The sequence below is a fragment of the Grampus griseus genome (assembly GCF_964374135.1).
Source record: "Grampus griseus genome assembly, chromosome: 16".
In the NCBI taxonomy this organism is placed as follows: Eukaryota; Metazoa; Chordata; class Mammalia; order Artiodactyla; family Delphinidae; genus Grampus; species Grampus griseus.
Genome location: NC_139010.1, coordinates 75,960,934 through 75,982,442, shown reverse-complemented (window position 1 = coordinate 75,982,442; position 21,509 = coordinate 75,960,934). Strand labels below are relative to the sequence as shown.

The following is a 21,509-nucleotide window of genomic DNA, read 5'->3' as shown; positions in this document are numbered from 1 at the left end:
GTTAAAGAAGCCTGAGTTTAAGCCCTGGCTCTGCCCTATACTTTTGCAAATTACTTGCCCACACTAAATTTGTGTTAGTATCCCTTTAACATGGGAATAATGGAAAATCTATTTGTTGGAGATTAAATGAGAAACATACGTAAAACACTTAGTACAACACTCTGCACAAAGTAAGTACATGATTATTACTATTTCTGTTATCACTGTAATTATGATTTGTAGTTATTATTATGCCTAAAGCTTTTCGTGGTCTCAGGTAATATGTCTAAATTTTAATTAGAAGGGACATGGCCACTTGAGAAAGTAACACTTTCTTGAGAAAGTAATGTTTCAGCCCTTAACATGTTTTTATAAGTCAAGCAAGAAAAGTGAACAATGTAAGTGGCTGCACAATCACTTTCTCACTGCATGTGACTTAAAAGAATTAATGGATTCATACAAAGTAATAGAATGTAGAAATAATAATAATATAATAACAATAAATGTAAAAATGCTAGGCAATTTCCAATTTTAGCTAACTTGCTGAATTAAAGCTTCAGAAATTTCTTGCAAAACTATTCTAGAGAAATACAGTATTACACTTCCTTACTTTTATCACCTATTCTACAGTATCTTCTAGTACTGAGAAAATATCTAAAGAATTACTAAAACTTTTCAATTATCAGATGTTCATAATAATCATATGATTTCTACATTCTGCACATTTTGATGATGTTGAAACTATGATTTAACACTTAAGGGGCCCAAGAAGAAGTAATTCTGGTTGAACTCTGCTTCTCTTTTCTAATGACTCTGCAAGACTTTAGGCACTTATATTTTTTGCTTTTACTTTGTTATTACACTAAATTCAATAAATGACCTGCTATTCACTATATACCAGCACAATACAGCTTATTCTACAATGGAAATCTCAGAGCCTGACTCAGCTCTTGTTATCTAGCTATCCCAAGAAGTAATTTTCTCCAAGAAATTAATAAATTCCTAAATTGAAACAGAAGGTATTCTGACCTTGTACAGAGAGGTACATACTATGTACACTGACCAATCCCAATTGAAACCTCAATGAGAATTTTAATATCAATAGTTTCTAAAATAAAAATTAAACATCCATCTGCATTTATATAAATCTGGACACCTGTAAACACAGACCACTGAACCTTAAAATTCAAATCACTTTCAAAAGATAATAATGGAAAAAATGGGAAAATAAGTGTAGTGCCAAACAGTAATACTCAAATGAGCCATTAGGGCTCACAAGTCAGCCATTAAGTTGAGACACACTGGCCATAAGTGTCTCATTTTAGGGAAAAAAAGAATCGCAAATCACATGTTTATAGACCTTCTGAGAAAAAGCCAGAAGTCAAACCAACAGCATCTTAAGAAAAATGTTGACAATTTCAAACAAATGTATTATTGTTCAAAATTTTAGAGAAATGAATTTTAACCTTATGTATTTAGTAGCAAATAGAAATTTGGTCCTCTCTGTAAAAGAAATCAGGTTAATCCCATTACCATGAAATTACTGTGACAGCAAGTTGAAACCCAGACCAAGTTTTTTTATCTACAACATAAAAATATGCAATTTCAACCCAAAAGGCAAATCTTTAGTTTATAAAGACAATAGCCACTTTAAACACAATAAAACCAGGTTTAACATACAATTCTTAGCACATGAAGAAACTTGTTATTATTAAACTATTAAGTGTGACTATATTATTAGTTAACAAAAACTAATAACAAAATGACATGCACAGGAAGAGCTTGAGATGGTCCAAGAAAAGACAAGGAGTCTGGTTTCAGCATTACACAGGGACTTTCCTCTTGACATTTTAGAGATGTACCCATGGTGTCAGGGTCTCTGTCATCTGGTGTCAGGTGAATGAGTTATCATTATGATTAAAAAAGATTAATAGAACAGAAAAAAAAGTATTTCAAGATGAGTATTTATACAATTTCATTTAGCCTCTTCCTCCTCTTAAAGCATTTTAAAGGAGAATAAAGGATTTTCTAGTAACCAGGAAACTTAAATATCTTAAAAATGTAAAATAGACATTAAGAATTAAAAAAAGAACAGGTCCAATACTCACCAACAGCAAGCAATGGCTGATACATCTTGATATTTTTTGTGGTCAATGGTGGGCACATACGGATAGCAAACTGTGGTGAGGGCAGTCCTGAAAGCAGACCTGTTAGCAGGAATTTGAGTTGCACTTCCTGCAGAATGGAGCCTTTGGGATGTTCTTCCCCAGCAATTGCACTTTGCCCTGATTTGTAATAAAAAATACAAATATGTTAACTGTAACATACGCTGTTCTTAAAAATCTAAAGGAACTTTACAGTGGAAGTGTACTCTTCAGGTCTAGAAGGTGTAATGTAGCACTCTAGTGCCTGTAGCTATACACCGAGTCTTACTTGGCTATGGGACTTAAACTGCATCATCTAATATCTCAAAGGATAGGTTACTCCAGAGTATTGCTATCCAGAATTCAGGGACCTGTGTCTTCTAAGAAACACCATTTTAGCCAAAGTTCCTGGTATTAGGGCACCCAAGGCAAATCAAGAGGACTAGGGTTAGAGAACAGTTTCTGTAGCATGAGATATTACAGAGCATTCCTGTCTTACTGCCTTTCTAAAGGGTTACTTTTCAATCTGATGCTCTTTAACGTGCACATAAAATTGGTAATCACAAATAGCAGGTTCAAAGAACTCATTTAGATTTCAAATAAGAAATCTTAATGTGTCAATGTAATTACAACATTTAAGCTTTATAATTACATATTTTTATATAAATAAGTAAAATAAAATTTAAATACATACTTATAATTACTAATATATAAACCGTCACTAGTGACAGTTGTCTTAAATGGCATTATTTTTAGATACAGCGTTCGTACTTAGGTTATCAAATTTCAAACTAAAAAGATGATTCAAATAAAAACCATTCAAAAAATGTGAATACAAAGTGTGCAACAAAATCAAAACCATTCACTAATAAGGGTATAAAAATTTTCTTCCTTTAAAGCACTACTGAATACTGGGATAAAGTTGTCAAAAGTACATATCAGGAATATGTGTGAGTATATATATATGTACGTACACACACACACACACACACACACACACACACACACACACACAGTGAAAGGGAAGAATGAAATAATTACTAGAAGTGGGTGACGGGATTCTAACTAAACCTTTTAAAGCTGTAAAGTTGTTTTAGTAATGATGTTATTGTAAAATCGGTAAGATATACAGAAAAAAAAGGCCATCAGTTGAATCCAAATAAATGATCCCTTAGGATAAGCCATACAACTGGTATCAATCTTAGTAACAAAGATGGGGTCTAAAGGAATGGCAAGTTCTACAGGTAGGTACCATGTTTACCAACCCTCGCAGCTTGGAGTTCACTTCAGGAAACTGCCATATTTCTCTTCAAGCATCTTCCATGTGAGGTGATTCACAAAGTAGGGCAGATGATTCACAAAGTAGGGCAGATTAGGCCTTACTAAGCAGCAGCCTTTACCCAATGAATATAAATCAGGCCTCTGTATTTAACTGAATTGCTTTCAATTACCACTAAGTACATAGTGAATTTCAAATTAAAAGTTTAATTAAAAGTTTTAATTAAAATGTTTTCAAGTAACAAAGATTTATTTAATACTTTTAAATCAACAACACTGTCAAGAACTGCTATACAATCTGTATCATTTTGTCTCCTAAAAAATGTAAGTTATATCACTTAGATACCTAAACAGCATAAAATTACAAACTCCTACAGGCTTTGTATTACTGATTAGTTCTGTGCATGTGTGTTTATAATTCTTTTCACTTTAATATTTTATATTAAGTGCAGACAAGGTCAATTAACTTGGAAAATTGTGTAACTAATAAAATAAATTTTGCAAAACAATTATGTGTCTAAACTTCCTCATATGGATTTATGTCTAGAAGGTGAAAAGAATTTTAAGTATAAAAGTTAGTGTCACTGAGCACAAGGATTCCACGGCTGGCAGGAATTGTGAGAATACCAGGGTCTGGAGAGGTCTTGCTTAGATTACGGTGAAGCAGCCGGGACTAGATGCCATGGCCAAGGAGCAGACTCCAGACTGGGATAACTAGGTTCACACTTCCACTTATCGGCTGTGTAGTCCGGGGCAAGTTTTTTAATCCCCCTGGGTCTCAGTTCCCACATACATAAAATGGAAATAATAATAATAACACTACCTACTTTGTAGGGTTGTTGAGCTAATACTTAAAGAGAATTTGGCACAGTATTTAACATAGTATTAAGCACTCAATAAATGTCATCTCTGATTAAGAAGATTAATAAGTTAATGCTCTTTCTAGTATATCATGGATCTTTACAGCATTTAAACAAAAACACCTAGTAAATAATATCCATTTTCAATTACATTGTGGGAGAACAAACAGTGATAAAGAAAATCCTTTATAAACCACTAGCCACAATTTTAAAAGAATTAGACGTCGGTACTGCTTGGCATATTTACAATTTCTAGTTGTATATATTTGAAACCACCAATCCTCATTCTTCCTTGAATATACAGTGGTCCTATAATAATTAAATTAACTTTGAAGCAATATATTATCTGCAAATAAATATTTGTTGAAGTAAGAATTCCCAACGTGAAAATAAGAAAATGTAAGTCAAAAAGTTAAGACGATTTTTTCTAATACTGCTCAGTTACTTTATTCCTTCAATAAATACTTATCACACATCTAGAATGTGCAAGGCCCTGGGCTGAGCGCTGGGGATGCAAAGCTGAATCAAGCACTGTCCCACCCTTGTGAAGCTTATAATTTACTGTAGGGAAAAAGACAAGTCAAATCACAACTACAATCAGCTGATGACTATTAGGGACCACATAAATCAGGCTTGGGAGGTTAAAGAAAGCAACACCTGAGCTGAATTTTGAATAAGGAGTAGCAGAAAGGGAGAGAGAGGAAGAGTGTGTTCAATTCTGAGCTGAGGGAGCAGCAAGCATGGAGGAGGAGGTATGGTATTGCCCAGCAAGGGCTATATATGCAGCATCCAGATGCCTCATGCCATCTCTTTCATTTAGATCAGAGTCCCTCACGAATGAACATTTTCTAATTCCAGCACTACAATAATAGTCTATACTACTTCAGGTACTCTTATGCTTAAATATTTTATACCCCTCTGATTTATTTAGGAAAGAATAAGTCTACATTTTAGTTTTCTGAAGTATTAACTTTGACTTTACAATAACTGCAACCACTGACTATTAATTTTGCCCTTCAAAAAGTATACCTAACATAAAAGTGAGAGAAAAAAAAAGCAGTTTACCAATCATGTTATCTAAGGAGAGGTCTGGGAGTTTATTCTGTAGCACTCCTACAGGAATTCCACAGAAAGACACGGGTGAATATAAAGGTGACACGCCAGAACTACTGCAAAGACATAATAATTAGATGGTTCTTACATATTTAAAACCTGGTTCTTACATATTTAAAACCTGCATCACATGTTAGTAACTCAAAATACTAATTTTAGATCATAGTATTCTATCAATTTTTACAGTATTCATTAATCTAACCCATAGGTGAAATATCTCTAGCAGGTTTACATAATCTCCTAATAATCTAAAGTCTTAATTATCAATTAAAAAATATTTTTTTCAGAAAAAAGGTCCTGCTATTTTTATATGATTCTGGTAATCTAAAGAAAGGGGGAAACAAAGCAAAACAAAAAAGAGATCCTATTGGTTCATTTACCTGTTCCGTGAATTTCGATTACAAACGGCAGACTTCAGTTCCCATATCATAACCCTGCCATCACTCACTATGAGGGCAGCTGCATTCTCATTGACAGGACAACACACCATACTGAAGGGACGGACAGTTTTTGTCACCCTGATTGCATCACACTGGCTTCGTAAATCATAGGTAAGCTCCTGGACAGGATCTGGATCTTAACAGAGTATAGTTTTCTTTTAAATATTAGAGAGCAAACATATCAATGTCACTGCTACTTGTTTTAATTTAAATAATACCTCAACCAAAAAGAATATCATCCCTTCACTAATGCAAAGTTTGTCAAAAATGGCTTCCCTGTTTACAATTACTAATTTCTTCAGGATATAAAGAAAATTTACTTAATGACCGTCTACACCAAGTTTAATTTCCAAAATAACAATTATTATCAAAATAGTCTATTTAATATTTTTAAAATAAAGGAAATTCTTTGAAAAAGGATCAACAGTAATATATGATTAAATAATTAACAGTGCACTTGTAGCCCAACATAATTTACTGTGGTCTACAATAAGCCTGAAAATAATTATACTGTATAAAAGATGTGAAAGTCACTTTCACCTTTACATAGTACATCATTCCATAAAAACATTAGTTTCGTTCTCCAGGATAAGATTGAAACTGACAACTGAATGCCCTGGAGACTTATTAACCTGTTACTTTACCATGGAAATCCTAAAGCAGAGAAGTCAAAGGGGTGTAATAATAAAGGTATATACAAGGTTGGACTTGTGCTAAAGAAATAATCACAAAAGATAACATCCACTTAGCTCATGGATATAATCAAGAAGGGATTACAAAATATTACTATCTTTGCAGCATACAAGAGGTGCACTGTTATAATACTCAGAGATTATCTTGGGCCTGGGTTTTTTTATGCCTCATGTTATAACCATATTCTACTTTCTTAAGGCAAGGATTATTATTAACTCCATGCTTTGGTAAGTATTTGCCACATGAAGCTTTATAAAATCATTCTGAAGAAAAATATAATTAACATTATTGTGAGATATAAACTCACCTGGTTCTTCATTTGAAGTGGTGAAAATACTATTGTAAGATCTTCGAACACGTAAGGTTATACAACCATTTTCATGTAGGCAAAATAAACCATCACGCTGAAAGCAGGGTATTACCTTTAAATAGATGATGTATTTGTTTTTAAAAACAATAGATTTTAAAAGTATATACGGTGAGATTCATAAACTCATATTTAGAGAATATGGGCAGAAAAAACCCCCAAACACAAAAATACACATATAATCCCCTAGTTTTAAAACTAAATGAACATTTAAAATATCCATTAATAATCCTAAAACAATCTGTCTTTATCCATGTAACTTAAATAGTTCAGTACATATCTCCAGATCAGTCAGAAGAATTTCTAGGGTTAAATCAAACCAATCTAAAGTGCAGAAAAATAAGGAATATAAAATAACATTGTTAATCTTTAAATAAATAGAAAAAGAGAAAGTGAGACTAAGGACTTTTGCAAAATTATGGTTTTTCTCTATATAATTCATAATCAACTTGTGGTAATATAATTTATAAGTTGTAGATACCTGCAGAAATGGAACTCCTGTTCGTTCTATTGCAATCACACCCACTGTCTGATTCACCTCAAGGTCAAGGATTAAAATCTCTCGAGGATAGAGCAGCAACATGTGATTCCTTTTGGAAGGCAGGTATGCCAACTGAAGGCAATCATTGAGAGTCATGAATTCAGCACTGAAAAAAGTAAACATTTACTTCAGGCACCAAGAAATGAGTCAGACTCGCAAATGAATTTATTCATGAAACAGAAACAGACTGAGAGAAGCAGAAAACAAAATTATGGTTACCAAAGGGGGAAGGAGGTAGGGGAGGGGTAAATTAAGCGTTTGGGATTAGCAGACACAAACTACTATATATAAAACAGATAAACAACAAGGTCCTACTGTGTAGCACAGGGAACTAGATTCAATATCCTGTAATAAACTATAATGGAAAAGAATCTGAAAAAGAACATGTAATATAATACGTATAACTGAATCACTTTGCTGTACACCAGAAACTAACACAGCATTGTAAATTAACCATAATTCAATTAAAAAAAATGAGTCAGACTTTATTCATATCAGAAAAAGCTAAAAAAGAATTGAATTTTGTACTTTCCATATAATAACTGTCAATGAGAATGTACAACTGTTTCCTGAAATGACCAACACAGGCTAGCATCTAAAAATTAGATCTCTTCTTTGTGCCAAAATCCAAATTACGACAATGATACTGTATAGGTCGGATAGAGACATGTTTCTGAATATGTGAAAATGTAAAGTAAAGTAGTAAGTCTGTGGTATGAGATGGTCAGTGACAATAATACTATACGGCATTCTTAAGACAGTAGTTTTATTGTTATTTTGTAATTAGAAGTACTAGATAGACTGCTGAAATGAAGCCTCAGGACTAAAACATAAAGCACGTAGGGCAGTTAGGGCTAGGCAACTGGATCAGGAGTCACTGCACTCTCTGCATGGCTTGGGCAAGGAAGGCACTTCCTCTACTCCGCCTTCATTCACTTTTCAGCTGTCTTAAAGCTTTCTTGAAACAAAGCTTCGTACTTTATTCACTTACCACAGCATTTTCTTCTGTGTAAATAAAAGAGATGAAATGATATGAGGATTATAAAGACTGTTAGAGAGACTTAAAACTCATTTTAGTAAGTTGTGATTGTGGTATATATTTAATCACAACTTTATTTTATAATAAATTTATATTTAATATATTTCAGTAGGAATGGGCATACAATTATGTACCTTTTTGCTTACACAACAATTTTATTAAAAAGTTTTGAAACTTAAAATAAAGTTAGATTAGAGGACTAGAGACAGGGATGTGGACTGCATTAAAATCCTGGCTCTGCACTTCCTAGCTGGGTGAGCTTAAGTAGTATATTTAAAACAATGTGAGACTCAGCTTCCTCATTTATAATGTGGGCACAGTACTACTGCCCAGGATTGTAGCAAGATTATATGTAATAATGTATGTGAAAGTACCCAGAGTAGTTCTATTTGAAGGGATAAATAATGCATTTCCCCAGTACTCAAGATGAACATATGATTCACATGACAGAAAATATAATGTATATAAATCATAACTTATAAAACTATGCAGGCAAAAAATAATTATGATACAGAATCAATGCAAAGTAAATAAAAAGTTCTCAAGATATTTAAGGAGTAATCTTAAATTATTTCAGCACAGGGTGAGGGATAAATTAGTGAATTTAATCAGCCTATGGTTTACTATATAAAAATTATATTTACATATAAATTCAGAATGTATTTGTAGAGCAATTTGTATTTTACATTCTTTAGGTAATTACCCACAAAGACTAGATAGAATAATCTTAGCATATTAAAAATAAAAGCTTTTAAAAAATGAATGCCAGGGCTTCCCTGGTGGCGCAGTGGTTGAGAGTCCGCCTGCCGATGCAGGGTACAGAGGTTCGTGCCCTGGTCCGGGAAGATCCCACATGCCGCGGAGCAGCTGGGCCCGTGAGCCATGGCTGCTGAGCCTGTGCGTCCGGAGCCTGTGCTCCGCAACGGAAGAGGCCACAACAGTGAGAGGCCCGTGTACCACGAGGAAAAAAAAAAAAAGAATGCCAAAAAAACTACCAAAGCAATAAAAATATAAGAACTACCATATCACTAGGAAAAAGACAGAAATCTATTTTTAATGCATAAAATTAGTTCTTTAAAATAAAATTGTACTCAGTTGAAATTTCTGAAATAAATAATAATAGCTAGCCTTTACCAAAAGAATGCTTATTGAGTATCAGACACTATGTTCAGTACTTAAGCTATTGCACCTATTAATCCTTACAACCCTAAGAAATCCTTTCAAACACTATCTTAGAGATTGGGAGAGTGAAATTTGAGCACGATTAAATTATACTTTGAGTCACAGAGCTACAGCTTCCCTTAGAATCTTGGCCCTTAACCAGTACGGGAAACATCTTTACATGCATGAGAAAAACACCTATATTTTATTGGCTAATGAGATTACACAGCATTTAAGTCAGGAAAATGTATTTAAAATGAAAATCCAGCTTTTGTCCCCCAATTTTTAATGTGTTCAATGGCCATAATTTTAGAATCCTTATCTCTTATTTTCAGAAGTCAAAACTTTTCATGTGTCAAAATCAATGGGGGACGTTTACCACATTACTGGAAACAAAGGAGCCACGTTAATGCTAAATCTCTTCTTAGGGGAAGAAACAAAAAACATTTTTCCTCTTATAAATTCAAAACTACAAACAAGAAAGGGTAACATGAAGAAGAAAATTAATCTTAGTACATCTCCAAAAATGAGGTTTTCATGAATAGATTATAACTAGATAAATGTTGAATAAATAAATGAATGTTGCTGTTAGTTTTACACTTGTAACTTACCTAGGTTTCTCTTGCGTGATTAAGATTTTCACTTTATTAAGAGCCTTCTTGGCCCCTGTGGCTGCAGCCAGCTTGTTGTGAGCTGGGCTGGAGTGTGGGCTGGATATGTACACTTTTTTCCCAGGGCCTGAGGGTGGCTTGGATGGAGAGAAGTCTGAGATGAATACAATGCCCTCACTGGTGAGTACTGTATTGAGAGAAGCAAAACTCTAATTAAAGTTTAATCAAGTATAGCATAGTTTTATTCCAATACAATTTTGAGAGCAAGGTAATGATAATTTTAATAATATAGAACTGGCAGTGTTATGCAGTCATAACATAACGGGAATGTTCTCCAAGTTAAAGTGAAACTGGTGGTCCATTACAATTCATCAGAGGCCTCCAAGCTCAGCATTCCAAATTAATGTTTTAATTAAAAAGATACCAGAAGGTTACTGGCAGAAAGAACAAATGTTTGTTCTTCCAAATATATTCAGTGCATGGACTTTCATTAAAAACCTTTCCTCATTATATCCCATAACTTCAAAATCCAAAGACTTTCAGAATATAAAATTCACAGAAGAAATAAAAAATCCCATATGTAAGAGGCTCTGCATACCACACTTGGTAAGTTCAAATATTTGACTTGATGATACTAATTTTTCATCATTATCATGAGCTACTCAGTCTAAATATATTTTCCTTTTTCTTCTTGCGTATCAAATTGAACCTCGGGATGTGTAAAGAGTGTTCTTTTTCTCTTTACATCTAGAGTAAAATTAAAGTGCCAACAGCAGTTTACTAAGTGTACAGAAAATGGAAATATTCAAGGAGGCAGCACCACATTTAACAATACAAATTATGCCTTTTTATGAATGAAAAAATAATTCCCCTCAAAACGGGCTAATACTAATACATATCTGATTATAAAAGTCTTATCTATCCTGGCAATCAGCAAGGCTGCTTTAAACACAGGGAACAAAGCAGCATTCAAGAATCATGACAACCCCAGCACATTCAATGAGCAAATTAAAGATGTTAGGTCAACTGATGCTTTGAAATATATAGTACTTTCATCAACCAAATTACAGAGATGCAGTATATTAGCCTGAAGCCTTGTCTCCTTTCAGATTACAGAAGTCACCCTTCAAGGTCCCAGTCATTCCCCTTCTTTTGTGATGCCCTCACTCCCTGACGCTGCCAGCTAGGCCAGCCCTCCTCTGTGCTCCCACAGCACTGCATTTCACAGCAAACTAGTGAGTGAATGAGTGAGTGAGTGTACACATACGTTCATATACACACATTTATATATACGAAGCCTAAACACATTGTATTGCAATTATTTATACAGCTGTGTTTCCCATTTTAATTTCTACTTGTCTGTCCTACTCTCCCTCCATCAACTCACACATACACCTACTCTCCCTCCATCAACTCACACATACACACACCCCTCAATAAATGTTGGTGGATACATGTTAGAATTTTGAGTCATTCAAATCCAGGGAAAACATTCTTTACCATAGTTAATCCCCTTACCTCTTTCAAGTCGTTGATCAAATATCAAAATAAAACCTACTTTGACCACTTTATCTAATACAACAACTTGCCCACTCCCATTCCCCCACTCCCTTTACCTCCTGGCGTATAATAATAGCTCAAGAAATATCTGTTGGATAACTGAATAAAAAATATTTTCTACATAATTTAGTCACAAAAAAAATCTGTCTAGAATCTGATTTTTAGATCAGTAGCTCAGTAAAATATCAAAAGCACATTGGGAAAAACTGCCTCCACGAGAAAAAAATCCCTTGGGCTTGGTCTTTTCCTGACATGCGTCTGTTTATGGCACTCAAAATACACGGCATGAATTAAAACAGTTTTTTAAAAAGGAAGAAATGAATTTGGCCACAGACTAAATGAAACCCTTGACTCAGGTTCTTTCGATGTTCCTAGAAAAAAATTTAATTAAGTCTGAATTAGAGTAACACAGCTACTCTCTCTTTCTCTGACTAATCTAATTTTGTTCACAAATTCCACACAGTGAAGGTCTGGCTTGCTGATTTAAATTTCTAACCATCATAGTATCTTTAATAAGAGCTGAAAATATATGAACTAGATGTGTTTCTCATTTTAACATTATAGGTGTATGAAGGGGGTGTGTGTGTGTGTGTAGCATTAACCATATATGTTACAAACACCTCAACTCATTTTCCACAAGAAACTAGTACTCACAAGTTAAATGTGAGGGATCAAAAGGATCAAAAGAAAAAGAAAGAATGTTATCTGCATAGCTCTTCTTCCAGAGTTTGGTGCCAGTATCTGCATTCCAGAGCACAATATAATTTGGCGGATGGATAGCAAGCAATAAATCTCGGGAAGCATCTTGATTCCATAACCACTGAACATCTGTAAAGACCAAAAAAATAAAGGCAAAATTCAGAAATCACCCACTTCAAATTACTTGTCTAATGTGTCCTTGATATCTAGTTGTGCGTGTGTATATGTGTGTGTGTGTTTACATAGTCCTTAAAATCTTAACTACCCCCCTTCAATGTTGCATATATGTGTCAGGATTGATAGGAAAAGCTAATTTTATATAAAAATGAGCTGTCTGGACATTAGAATCTAGAGGTCAAAATTTCCAAGTAATCTGAAATATTACTTCAAAGAAAATACAAAGCAATTTACACTATTCATTATTTAAAACTTTATGTCAAAGACTGTCCTAGCCATGATCAATGTCAGACTCTCCTCATGTTTTTGTGGAATTACTTAATGGGACTTTACAGAATTTCATGTTTTTCCATAACAATAAAGAGGATAAGGATCTAGTTCAATAGTACAGTAAGTACTTGATAAGTATTTTTTAAATAGTCATTTAAAAGATTCACTCAGTCAAGAGAGCCACTCAGTCAAAGCCTGAAGAGCCCAGGAATACTGTATTGATTATAGGTCAGTAACATAAGCAAGCGAACAAATGATCTATATGAAAATGAGGAAAAAATTGTATCTCTATTAAGAGAAAGTAAGCACTGAGGGCTAATTCAAAAGAGCGGTTCGGGCCAGCTTACTTATATTCTAGCTTACATTTACAAGACTGTTTACAGCAGCTTAATTTTTCTCATCATGCTCAACTGAGGGCAAGACTGAAATTAATGCATTTTACCAAAGCACAAATCAACTGAGATTTGAGGAAATAAGCCCAGAAGCGTATTGATAAGGAAAAGAAAGCTAGATTCGGATCAGCAGAACAGGCTAAACACAATCAAGAGTTAACTGAGAAGTGATGAAATTAAACGAAAGGGAAAAACCAACCACTCTAAGAGTAAGTGTATTAATACAGACGCTTGGTGGAGTACAGACTTTCCTCACCCTGAATAGGCTTGGCATGCTCTTGGATCTCACACTGAGCTACTCCTGCTGCTACATCCCAAACGGTGATCTTTCCATTGACATCAGCAGAAGCTAAGCGCAAGGAATATGGCGAGCCAATGTTATGGTGATAATTTTCCCTGGCCCATTTAACCTAGTATCAAGAAGAAATCAAATCAAGTAAATACTTGCACTGGATGAAACTATACACAATTTTCATAAAACGCCAACTGGAACCCAAACTCCATTCTACACTTATATTATAAAAATAGGAAACTAGGGAACCCTCCCACACTGTTGGTGGGAATATAAATTGGTACAGCCACTATGGAGAACAGTATGGAGGTTTCTTAAAAAACTAAAAATAGAACTACCATATGACCCAGCAATCCCACTCCTGGGCACATACCCGGAGAAAACCATAATTCAAAAAGATACATGCACCCCAATGTTCATTGAAGCACTATTTACAATAGGCAGGACATGAAAGCAAACTAAATGTCCCTCAATGGAGGAATGGATAAAAATGTGGTACATACCTGCAATGGAATATTACTCATCCATAAAAAAGAACAAAATAATGCCATTTACAGCAACATGAATGGACCCAGACATTATCATACTGAGTGAAGTAAGTCAGGTACAGAAAGACAAATATCATATGATATTGCTTATATGCAGAATCTTTAAAAAAGGGTACAAATGAACTTATTTACAAAACAGAAGTAGAGTCGCGAATATAGTAAACAAATTTATGATTACCAAGTGATAAGGGCAGGGGGAGGGATAAATTGAGAGATTGGGATTGACATTTACACACTACTATATATAAAATAGATAACTAATAAGAACCTGCTGTACAGCACAGGGAACTCTACTTAATACTCTATAATGGGCTATATGGGAAAAGAATCTAAAAAAAAAAGTGGATATGTGTGTATGTATAACTGATTCGTTTTGCTGTATAGCAGAAACTAACACAACATTGTAAATCAACTATACTCCAATAAAAATTTTTAAAAAAGGAAACTAGCTTCCATCTTGAAAGTCAGAAATTTTTATTATTTATATTTTTTAAAAGTTGCAATTAAAGTATTTTTGAAAATATCACAATGTTCCTGCCTTTAAAATATGAAAAATGATGCACAACCTTAATAATATGGGGAATTCAGGTAAAAAACTCCAGAATACCATATCTTAAAATGGTATGATCATTGGTATATCATTTGATCACAGTAATAACCATAAAACCTAATTTTGACATAACATGTAAAATCCTAAATTGCTAAGCAGAATCTTTTCCTGCATTCTATTCTTCTAATTAAAAGGAGACAACTTACAGCTACAAAAACCTTGCAAAGGAAAGAACAAAAGCAAACAAAAACTCTGGCTATCCCTCTCATAAAATTGGAAAATAACGTTAACAGTTTTTTCCCTAAAAAACAAATTTGTGCATCATAGTTTTAGTAATATCATTAAGAATAGTTTTTTTAAAAAATAAAAAACACAAGAATCCCAGCACAAAATCAAGAAATTAACTGAGCATCGAATACTGGCAGAGTAAGGAATAAAACACAGAGTCCTTACTCTGAGCCAAGGCCTTCCCTGGACACAACCTCCCCTCCCCTCTAGCTCAGCATCCTACTTGCTTACTTCAGAACATTTCCCACACAACACTTTGTAATTATTCTGTTTACTTTCTTTTGACCTATCACCAACCCTATCACCAATCTCACTCCATAGGGCAGGATCACCAAGGCCTCGCTCACATTTCTATCCCCTAGCCTTAACACAGTGCCTGCAGCTGACGTTCGAGTATGTGTTCAGTAAACTAACTTAACACCACAGACTCTTCAAATATATACCTATGTAGACATGTGTACACAGACACACAGATGTGTGTATTTGTAAGTAAGCACTCATAGAAAATGCTAGGTTAGGGAAGCATGCTAACCAATTCCAACAGCCTTCATGAAAAAGATGGAAACAAAAAGTTTTCTGAACTCCAGTGTTAAATAAGCCTTAGGTTTCTACTCCAACACATCTTTTCCTCAGGCAAGAATTTTTTTAATAAAATGTGTGCGTAGCCATATATATATGCATATATGTTTGAATGTGTATATACGTATATTCACATGTATGAATGTATGTATACTCTCTCTCCTCATTATTTGCAGATTCTGTATTTGTGAATTTGCTTACTCGCTAAAATTTGTGGTTTTATTTGCGAAATCAGTATTCGCAGTGCTTTTGCAGTCATTCATGGACATGTGCAGGGTAGTGAAAAATCTGAGTCACTCAACATGCAACCGCATCCCAGCTGTGGTTGAATGAGGCACTCTTGTTCCAGTTCTCATAATGTAAACAAATGTCTTTTCTGAGGTCTATTAAGTACCACGTTTTTTGCATTTTTGTGCTTCTATGTTGACGATTTCACTGTTTAAAATGGTCCTCAAGCGCAGCAGTGAAGTGCTCTCTAGTGCTCCTAACCACAAGAAGTTGTGACGTGCCTTACAGAAAAAAGACACGTGAAATAACCTTTGTCCAGGCATGAATTATAGTGCTATCGGTCACGAGCTCAATGATAATAAATCAACAATATATAATGTCTTTTAACAGAAACACATAAAAAACAAGGTTATGTATCAATCAGTTGATGAAAATATTGTGACTAAAGGCTCACTCGGAACCACACCGTGTATTTTCCTGAGGAGCCATCAATGTTTCAGTATATGTTAACTCAGTGTTTGCAACAATTTTACAGAATAAAACTACCACGGATAAGAATTATTGTTGTGTGTGTCTGTGTGTGAGTGTGTAGTACTTGAATTCCATTTTTGTAAATGTCAAGCAGTGTACATATTTAAAAAAAAAATCAGACCTACTAGAGAATGGATTTGAGGACACGGGGAGGGGGAAGGGTAAGCTGGGACAAAGTGAGAGAGTGGTAGTGTATATATGTCCATATATAATGTAAAATAGATAGCTAGTGGGAAGCAGCCACATAGCACAGGAGGATCAGCTCAGTGCTTTGTGACCCCCTAGAGGGGTGGGATAGGGAGGGTGGGAGGGAGGGAGATGCAACAGGGAAGAGATATGGGGATATATGTATATGTATAACTGATTCGCTTCGTTATAAAGCAGAAACTAACACACCATTGTAAAGCAATTATACTCCAATAAAAATGTTAAAAAAAAATCACCTAAACACAGCATAATCAAACTGCTGAAAATCAAGATAAGGAAACGAGATACATACAGGGAAACATACAGGGAAACAAAGACAAAAATTTCTCATTAAAAATTACCCAAGCTGGGAGATAGTGGAGTGATATCTCTAAAGCACTACAAGAAAAAAAAGAAAAAAAAAAACTGGTGAAATAGTTTCTCAGCCAAATAAAAGCTGAAAGGATCAACCAATAGCAGATACGTGTCTCAAGGACTTAAAGGAAATTCTTCAGGCAAAAGGAATACGACGCCAGACTGAAACACAGATCTACACTAAGAAATGAAAACTCCAGAAATGCCAAAAAGACAGAAATGGTGTGGGGGGGGAGAATATATTTTTTCTCAAAAAAAAAAAAAAACCCAAAAAACAAAACAAAAAACCCCCCTATACCTAACATCAGAATTGAATGAATGCTTTCCTCCTAGGCTCAGGAATAAGACAAGAGTATCCTCCCTCCACTTCTATTCACTATAGTAGAGGTCCTAGTCAACACAATAGCACAAAGGAAAAGAAATAAAAGACACCAGATTATCAGTGAAAAACCCAAACTGTCGTTATCTGAAGATAACATGATTGTCTATGTAAAAAAAAAAAAAAAAAAAAAAAATCACCCAAATTACCAGATCTAACAAGTTTAGCAAGATCACAAGATACATGTTAGTATTAAAAAAAAAAAAAATCACCTGGGGCTTCCCTGGGCGCAGTGATTGAGAGTCCGCCTGCCGATGCAGGGGACACGGGCTCGTGCCCCGGTCCAGGAAGATCCCACATGCTGTGGAGCGGCTGGGCCCGTGAGCCATGGCCGCGTCCGGAGCCTGTGCTCCGCAACGGGAGAGGCCACAACAGTGAGAGGCCCGCGTACCGCAAAAAAAAATCACCTGTATTTTTCTCTACTTCACATTACATAGAAAAATTAAGTCAAAATGGATCTGAAACTTAAATATAAGAGCTAAAACCATACATTCTTAGATGAAAACAAAGGTGTAAATCTAATTGACATTGGGAAGAGCAATGGTTCTTGGATACAGCAACAAAAGAAAACATTATCCCTACATCAAAATTTAAAACTTTTGTGCTTCATAGGGCACTATCAAAAAAGTGAAAGAGAACTCACAGAATGAGGGAAAATATTTGCCAACCATGTATCTGATAAGGGACTTGTACCTAGAATACATAGAGAACACTTACAACTCCAAAATTTTTAAAAATACAATTTTAAAATGGGCAAAGGAATGAACAGACACTTCTCAAAGAAGATATACAAATGGCCAAAAAACACATGGAAAGATGCTAAACATCATTAGCCATCAGGGAAATGCAAACCAAAACCACAATGAGAACAACTTCATATCTGCTAGGATGGCTAGTCAAAAGGACATATAATAACAAGTGTTGTTCAGGATGAGGAGAAATTGGAGCCCTCGTACGCTGCTATAGGAATGTAAAATAGCGCAGCCTCTTTGGAAAATGGTCTGGCAGTTCCTCAAAAAGTTAAACATAGAGTTGCCATGAGTCAGCAATTCTAATCCTAGGCATATACCCAAGAGAAATGAAAACATAGGTTCACACAAACAGACTGTGCACAAATGTTCACAGCAGTATTATTCATAATACCTAAAAAGTGGGAAATACCCAAATGTCCATCAATAAATAAATGTTGTATATCATACAGTGGAATATTATTCAGCTATAAAAAGGAACAGAGTACTGACATATGCTACGGCATGGATGAGCCTTGAAAACATTATTCTAGGTGAGAGAAGCTAGGCACATATTGTATCGTCTCATTTATTTGAAATGTCTACAACAGACAAATCTACAGGACAGAAAGTAGATTAGTGGCTGCCTAGGGATGAAGGGGACGGGGAAAAGGCATGGGTAGCAACTGCTAATGGGTACAGGGTTTCTTTTGGGGGTTATGAAACTGACTGTGGTGACAGCTACACAACTCTGTGGATATACTGAAAGCCAGGGAATTGTATGCTTTAAATGGGTGAATTTAAATGGTATGAATATCTCAGTAAACCTGTTAACAATGAAAAAGACCCCAAATCTCTATCTCCAATTGTAACAACTCCCCTAAAATTTCAGATCAGTATAATTCAATTGCCCCAGGTGTCTCAGACTTTGCACGTTAAACACTTAAACTCACCGACTTCTCACACACTCACCTCATCAAAGCAACACTGCCATTCAACTACTCAAACAGAAACCTTGGAGTCATTCTATTCTGACTCTCCCTTAAGGTTGTTTACTATAAAGGCTATCAAGTTTACCTCTTAGCTCCTAAATGGAACTCCTTCACGCCTCTGCTTTATTTTAGGCCCTAAGAATTTCCTGCCCAAATTACTGCAATTCTCCTAAATGATCCCACTGCCTTGTCTTCCCTTTTTCCAACAGATCCTCCACTGCTGCCAGAATGAGTTTTTCTAAAATGCAAATACGATCATATCAATCTCCTACTTAAAAATCCAGATTCCTTCATAATCTTACAAACCTTTTGGGGCAGGTGAATTTCTCCAGCTGCCTTCTTTCATCACTCCTACATGTGTATCCCATCTTTTAGCCATCCTTACACATATTACTTCCCTTTGTGTATATCCTCCCTTTTTCCTGCAGTGCACCTCTCCCAATTTTCACTTGGCCAACTACTGTTTACAGTCCCTAAAATGAAAAGACTTCTGAGACCCTCCTCTGATCCCTAAAACGAGATGTCCTGTAGCTCCTTTGTCTTTCCACAGCATATTAGGCAGGTCTCACTTACCACACTGTATTTGTATGTTTTCTTTTCATTCTTCCTCGCTAGACAATGAATTGCTTGAGGGCTTTCATCTCTATATCCTTAGCACATGTTAGGTGCTCAAAATTGATGAGTGAATGAGTGGTCCAGTACATGGTAGAATTAGTGTTTTCCACCAGCTTTGAAATGACCTAAGAACTAGCATTTTAGCTCATTCTAGCTCATCTGAGCCATACTACCTCATCCTGATGTGACATTATATATGGAAGTACTAGGCTACCCCAAATAGATTATCATACTTAAAACCTATTCAACATGTGTACATATGACTTACTGAGATTCTAGCGATATTGAAAACTTTAGAATAGACAACATGTTACAGGGTCAAAGCGGGATCTGACTTACCTTGACAACATCAGCTTTATGTTTTTCTAAAACTTGAAGTGTTTGAGCAGTATTGGAATCAATCACTACCACCAGCGAATGACATCCATAAGCAATTAAACCTTGCCAGCCCCTAACAAAAAGTGTTAAAATTTAAGTAAAAAGCAAAGCAAAGCAACTTCTCTCTTGCCAAGAGGCAGCCTAAATAAGTGAGAAATCTAACTAACATGCACCACCATTAATAAAATTATTTAAGCCCAAAGGCTAGTATTTGACATTATACCATTTAAATAAAATGTCTAGTTTAGCTTTAAAAACGCTTGTTTAGTTTTTCTTTCAGATAAAAAAAGAAGGTTCTGAGAGACATGCACGTAGAGCCGTGAAGACGTATAAAGCAACTCCTGTCGTCTATTTGTCTTTGAGGGCATATACCTTGTCTTATTCAACTTTTAATACTGAGCATCCGCAAAGTGCGTGGGATCATGCCCCCCGGTATCTGTGATTAGCCCCGGTCCTTCCCACCAGATAAAAAAAGACAAACAGTGAACAGGAGGTTTCGGTACTCTTGCCAACATTCCCAGTAGCCACAGCTACCGCAGTTTGCGTTATATCTGTCCAGTTGTTAATTTGCAGCGTCATTTTACAGTAAACCGATAAAGGTGAAATAAAGTGCCGGCGAGAGCACCGGAGCCTGGCACAGGGTCCGGCACACTGTTGAATGAATAAAGGTAAGAAACAGGGATGAAAGAGAAAGAAGACAGAATGGGGACGAGAACGTGGTCAGGGGAATTGACATTGGGGAGAGAAGGCTGGAGACTGGAGACAGGTTCAGAGACGGGACTGGGAGGGTGAGGAAGGTGTGGGGAAAAGAGCAAAGAGAAACAGAGATGGTAGAACGAGGGCAAATATATCCACACAGGGAAAGTTCCCACGTAGGGCATTTACAGCTTTTATCGTAACAACAAAAATCCAGCATTTAAATGAAAAACTCCAAGTGTGAGGGCGGCACCCAGTCTTTGCGAGGCCGAACTAAGCGGGGGGGTGAAACCTCTTGTTTTGCCCCCTTCCCCTCACAAACTCCTGGCCGAGCCTGGCGGCCTCGGAGCCCCGCGCCCTCACCAGTCCACCGCCGCCTTGTTGTGGGCACTGAGGGCCCCGGTGAGGGTGCGCGCCGACACCTTAAAATTCACCGTGTAGGGTAACATCGCTGCGGCTAAGGCCGGCCCTCGGCGCCGACCCGCAACCAGGAAGCGGCGGCTACTACGCTTCCGTTCCAAACAGAGTCCGGGTGGCTTCGTGGGCGCCGCAGTTTGGTTCCACAGCCCCCAGATACGTCTTCCTTCAGGTTCCGCCACGACTATGTTCCGGCTGCTTCAGGATGCCGCCGCTGTAGCGGTTCCGCAGCTCTGCGTAGGAGCCGGTGGTTCCCGGAAGAAAGAGGTGCTGACTCTGGTTACGTCCGGTTTGTTCAGACTGGGACTGCGTAGACCTATATGCCTTGGTGGAAATGGTGAAAAGCAGGAGCTAAAAGCCCCAATTAGCCTTGCTTCCTTGGATTAGTTCACTTAGGGCAAGT

The 21,509-nt window shown here is 36.1% G+C and overlaps 1 protein-coding gene across 1 annotated transcript in view; it reads right to left on the bottom strand.

Annotated features, from left to right (window-relative positions):
• Positions 1-21,167, bottom strand: part of WDR11 (WD repeat domain 11) — a 54,442-nt gene extending 33,275 nt beyond the window's left edge. Inside the window, exons 1-10 of the mRNA XM_082673257.1 lie at positions 21,053-21,167; positions 19,955-20,066; positions 13,581-13,734; positions 12,441-12,614; positions 10,227-10,413; positions 7,356-7,521; positions 6,815-6,929; positions 5,755-5,950; positions 5,327-5,430; positions 2,088-2,264 (exon numbers count right to left, since the gene is read on the bottom strand). Of these exons, the coding sequence (XP_082529383.1) occupies positions 2,088-2,264; positions 5,327-5,430; positions 5,755-5,950; positions 6,815-6,929; positions 7,356-7,521; positions 10,227-10,413; positions 12,441-12,614; positions 13,581-13,734; positions 19,955-20,066; positions 21,053-21,138 (1,471 nt within the window). The 5' untranslated portion in view covers positions 21,139-21,167. The remainder of the gene's footprint in view (positions 1-2,087; positions 2,265-5,326; positions 5,431-5,754; positions 5,951-6,814; positions 6,930-7,355; positions 7,522-10,226; positions 10,414-12,440; positions 12,615-13,580; positions 13,735-19,954; positions 20,067-21,052) is intronic.
• Positions 21,168-21,509: the final 342 nt, after the last annotated feature.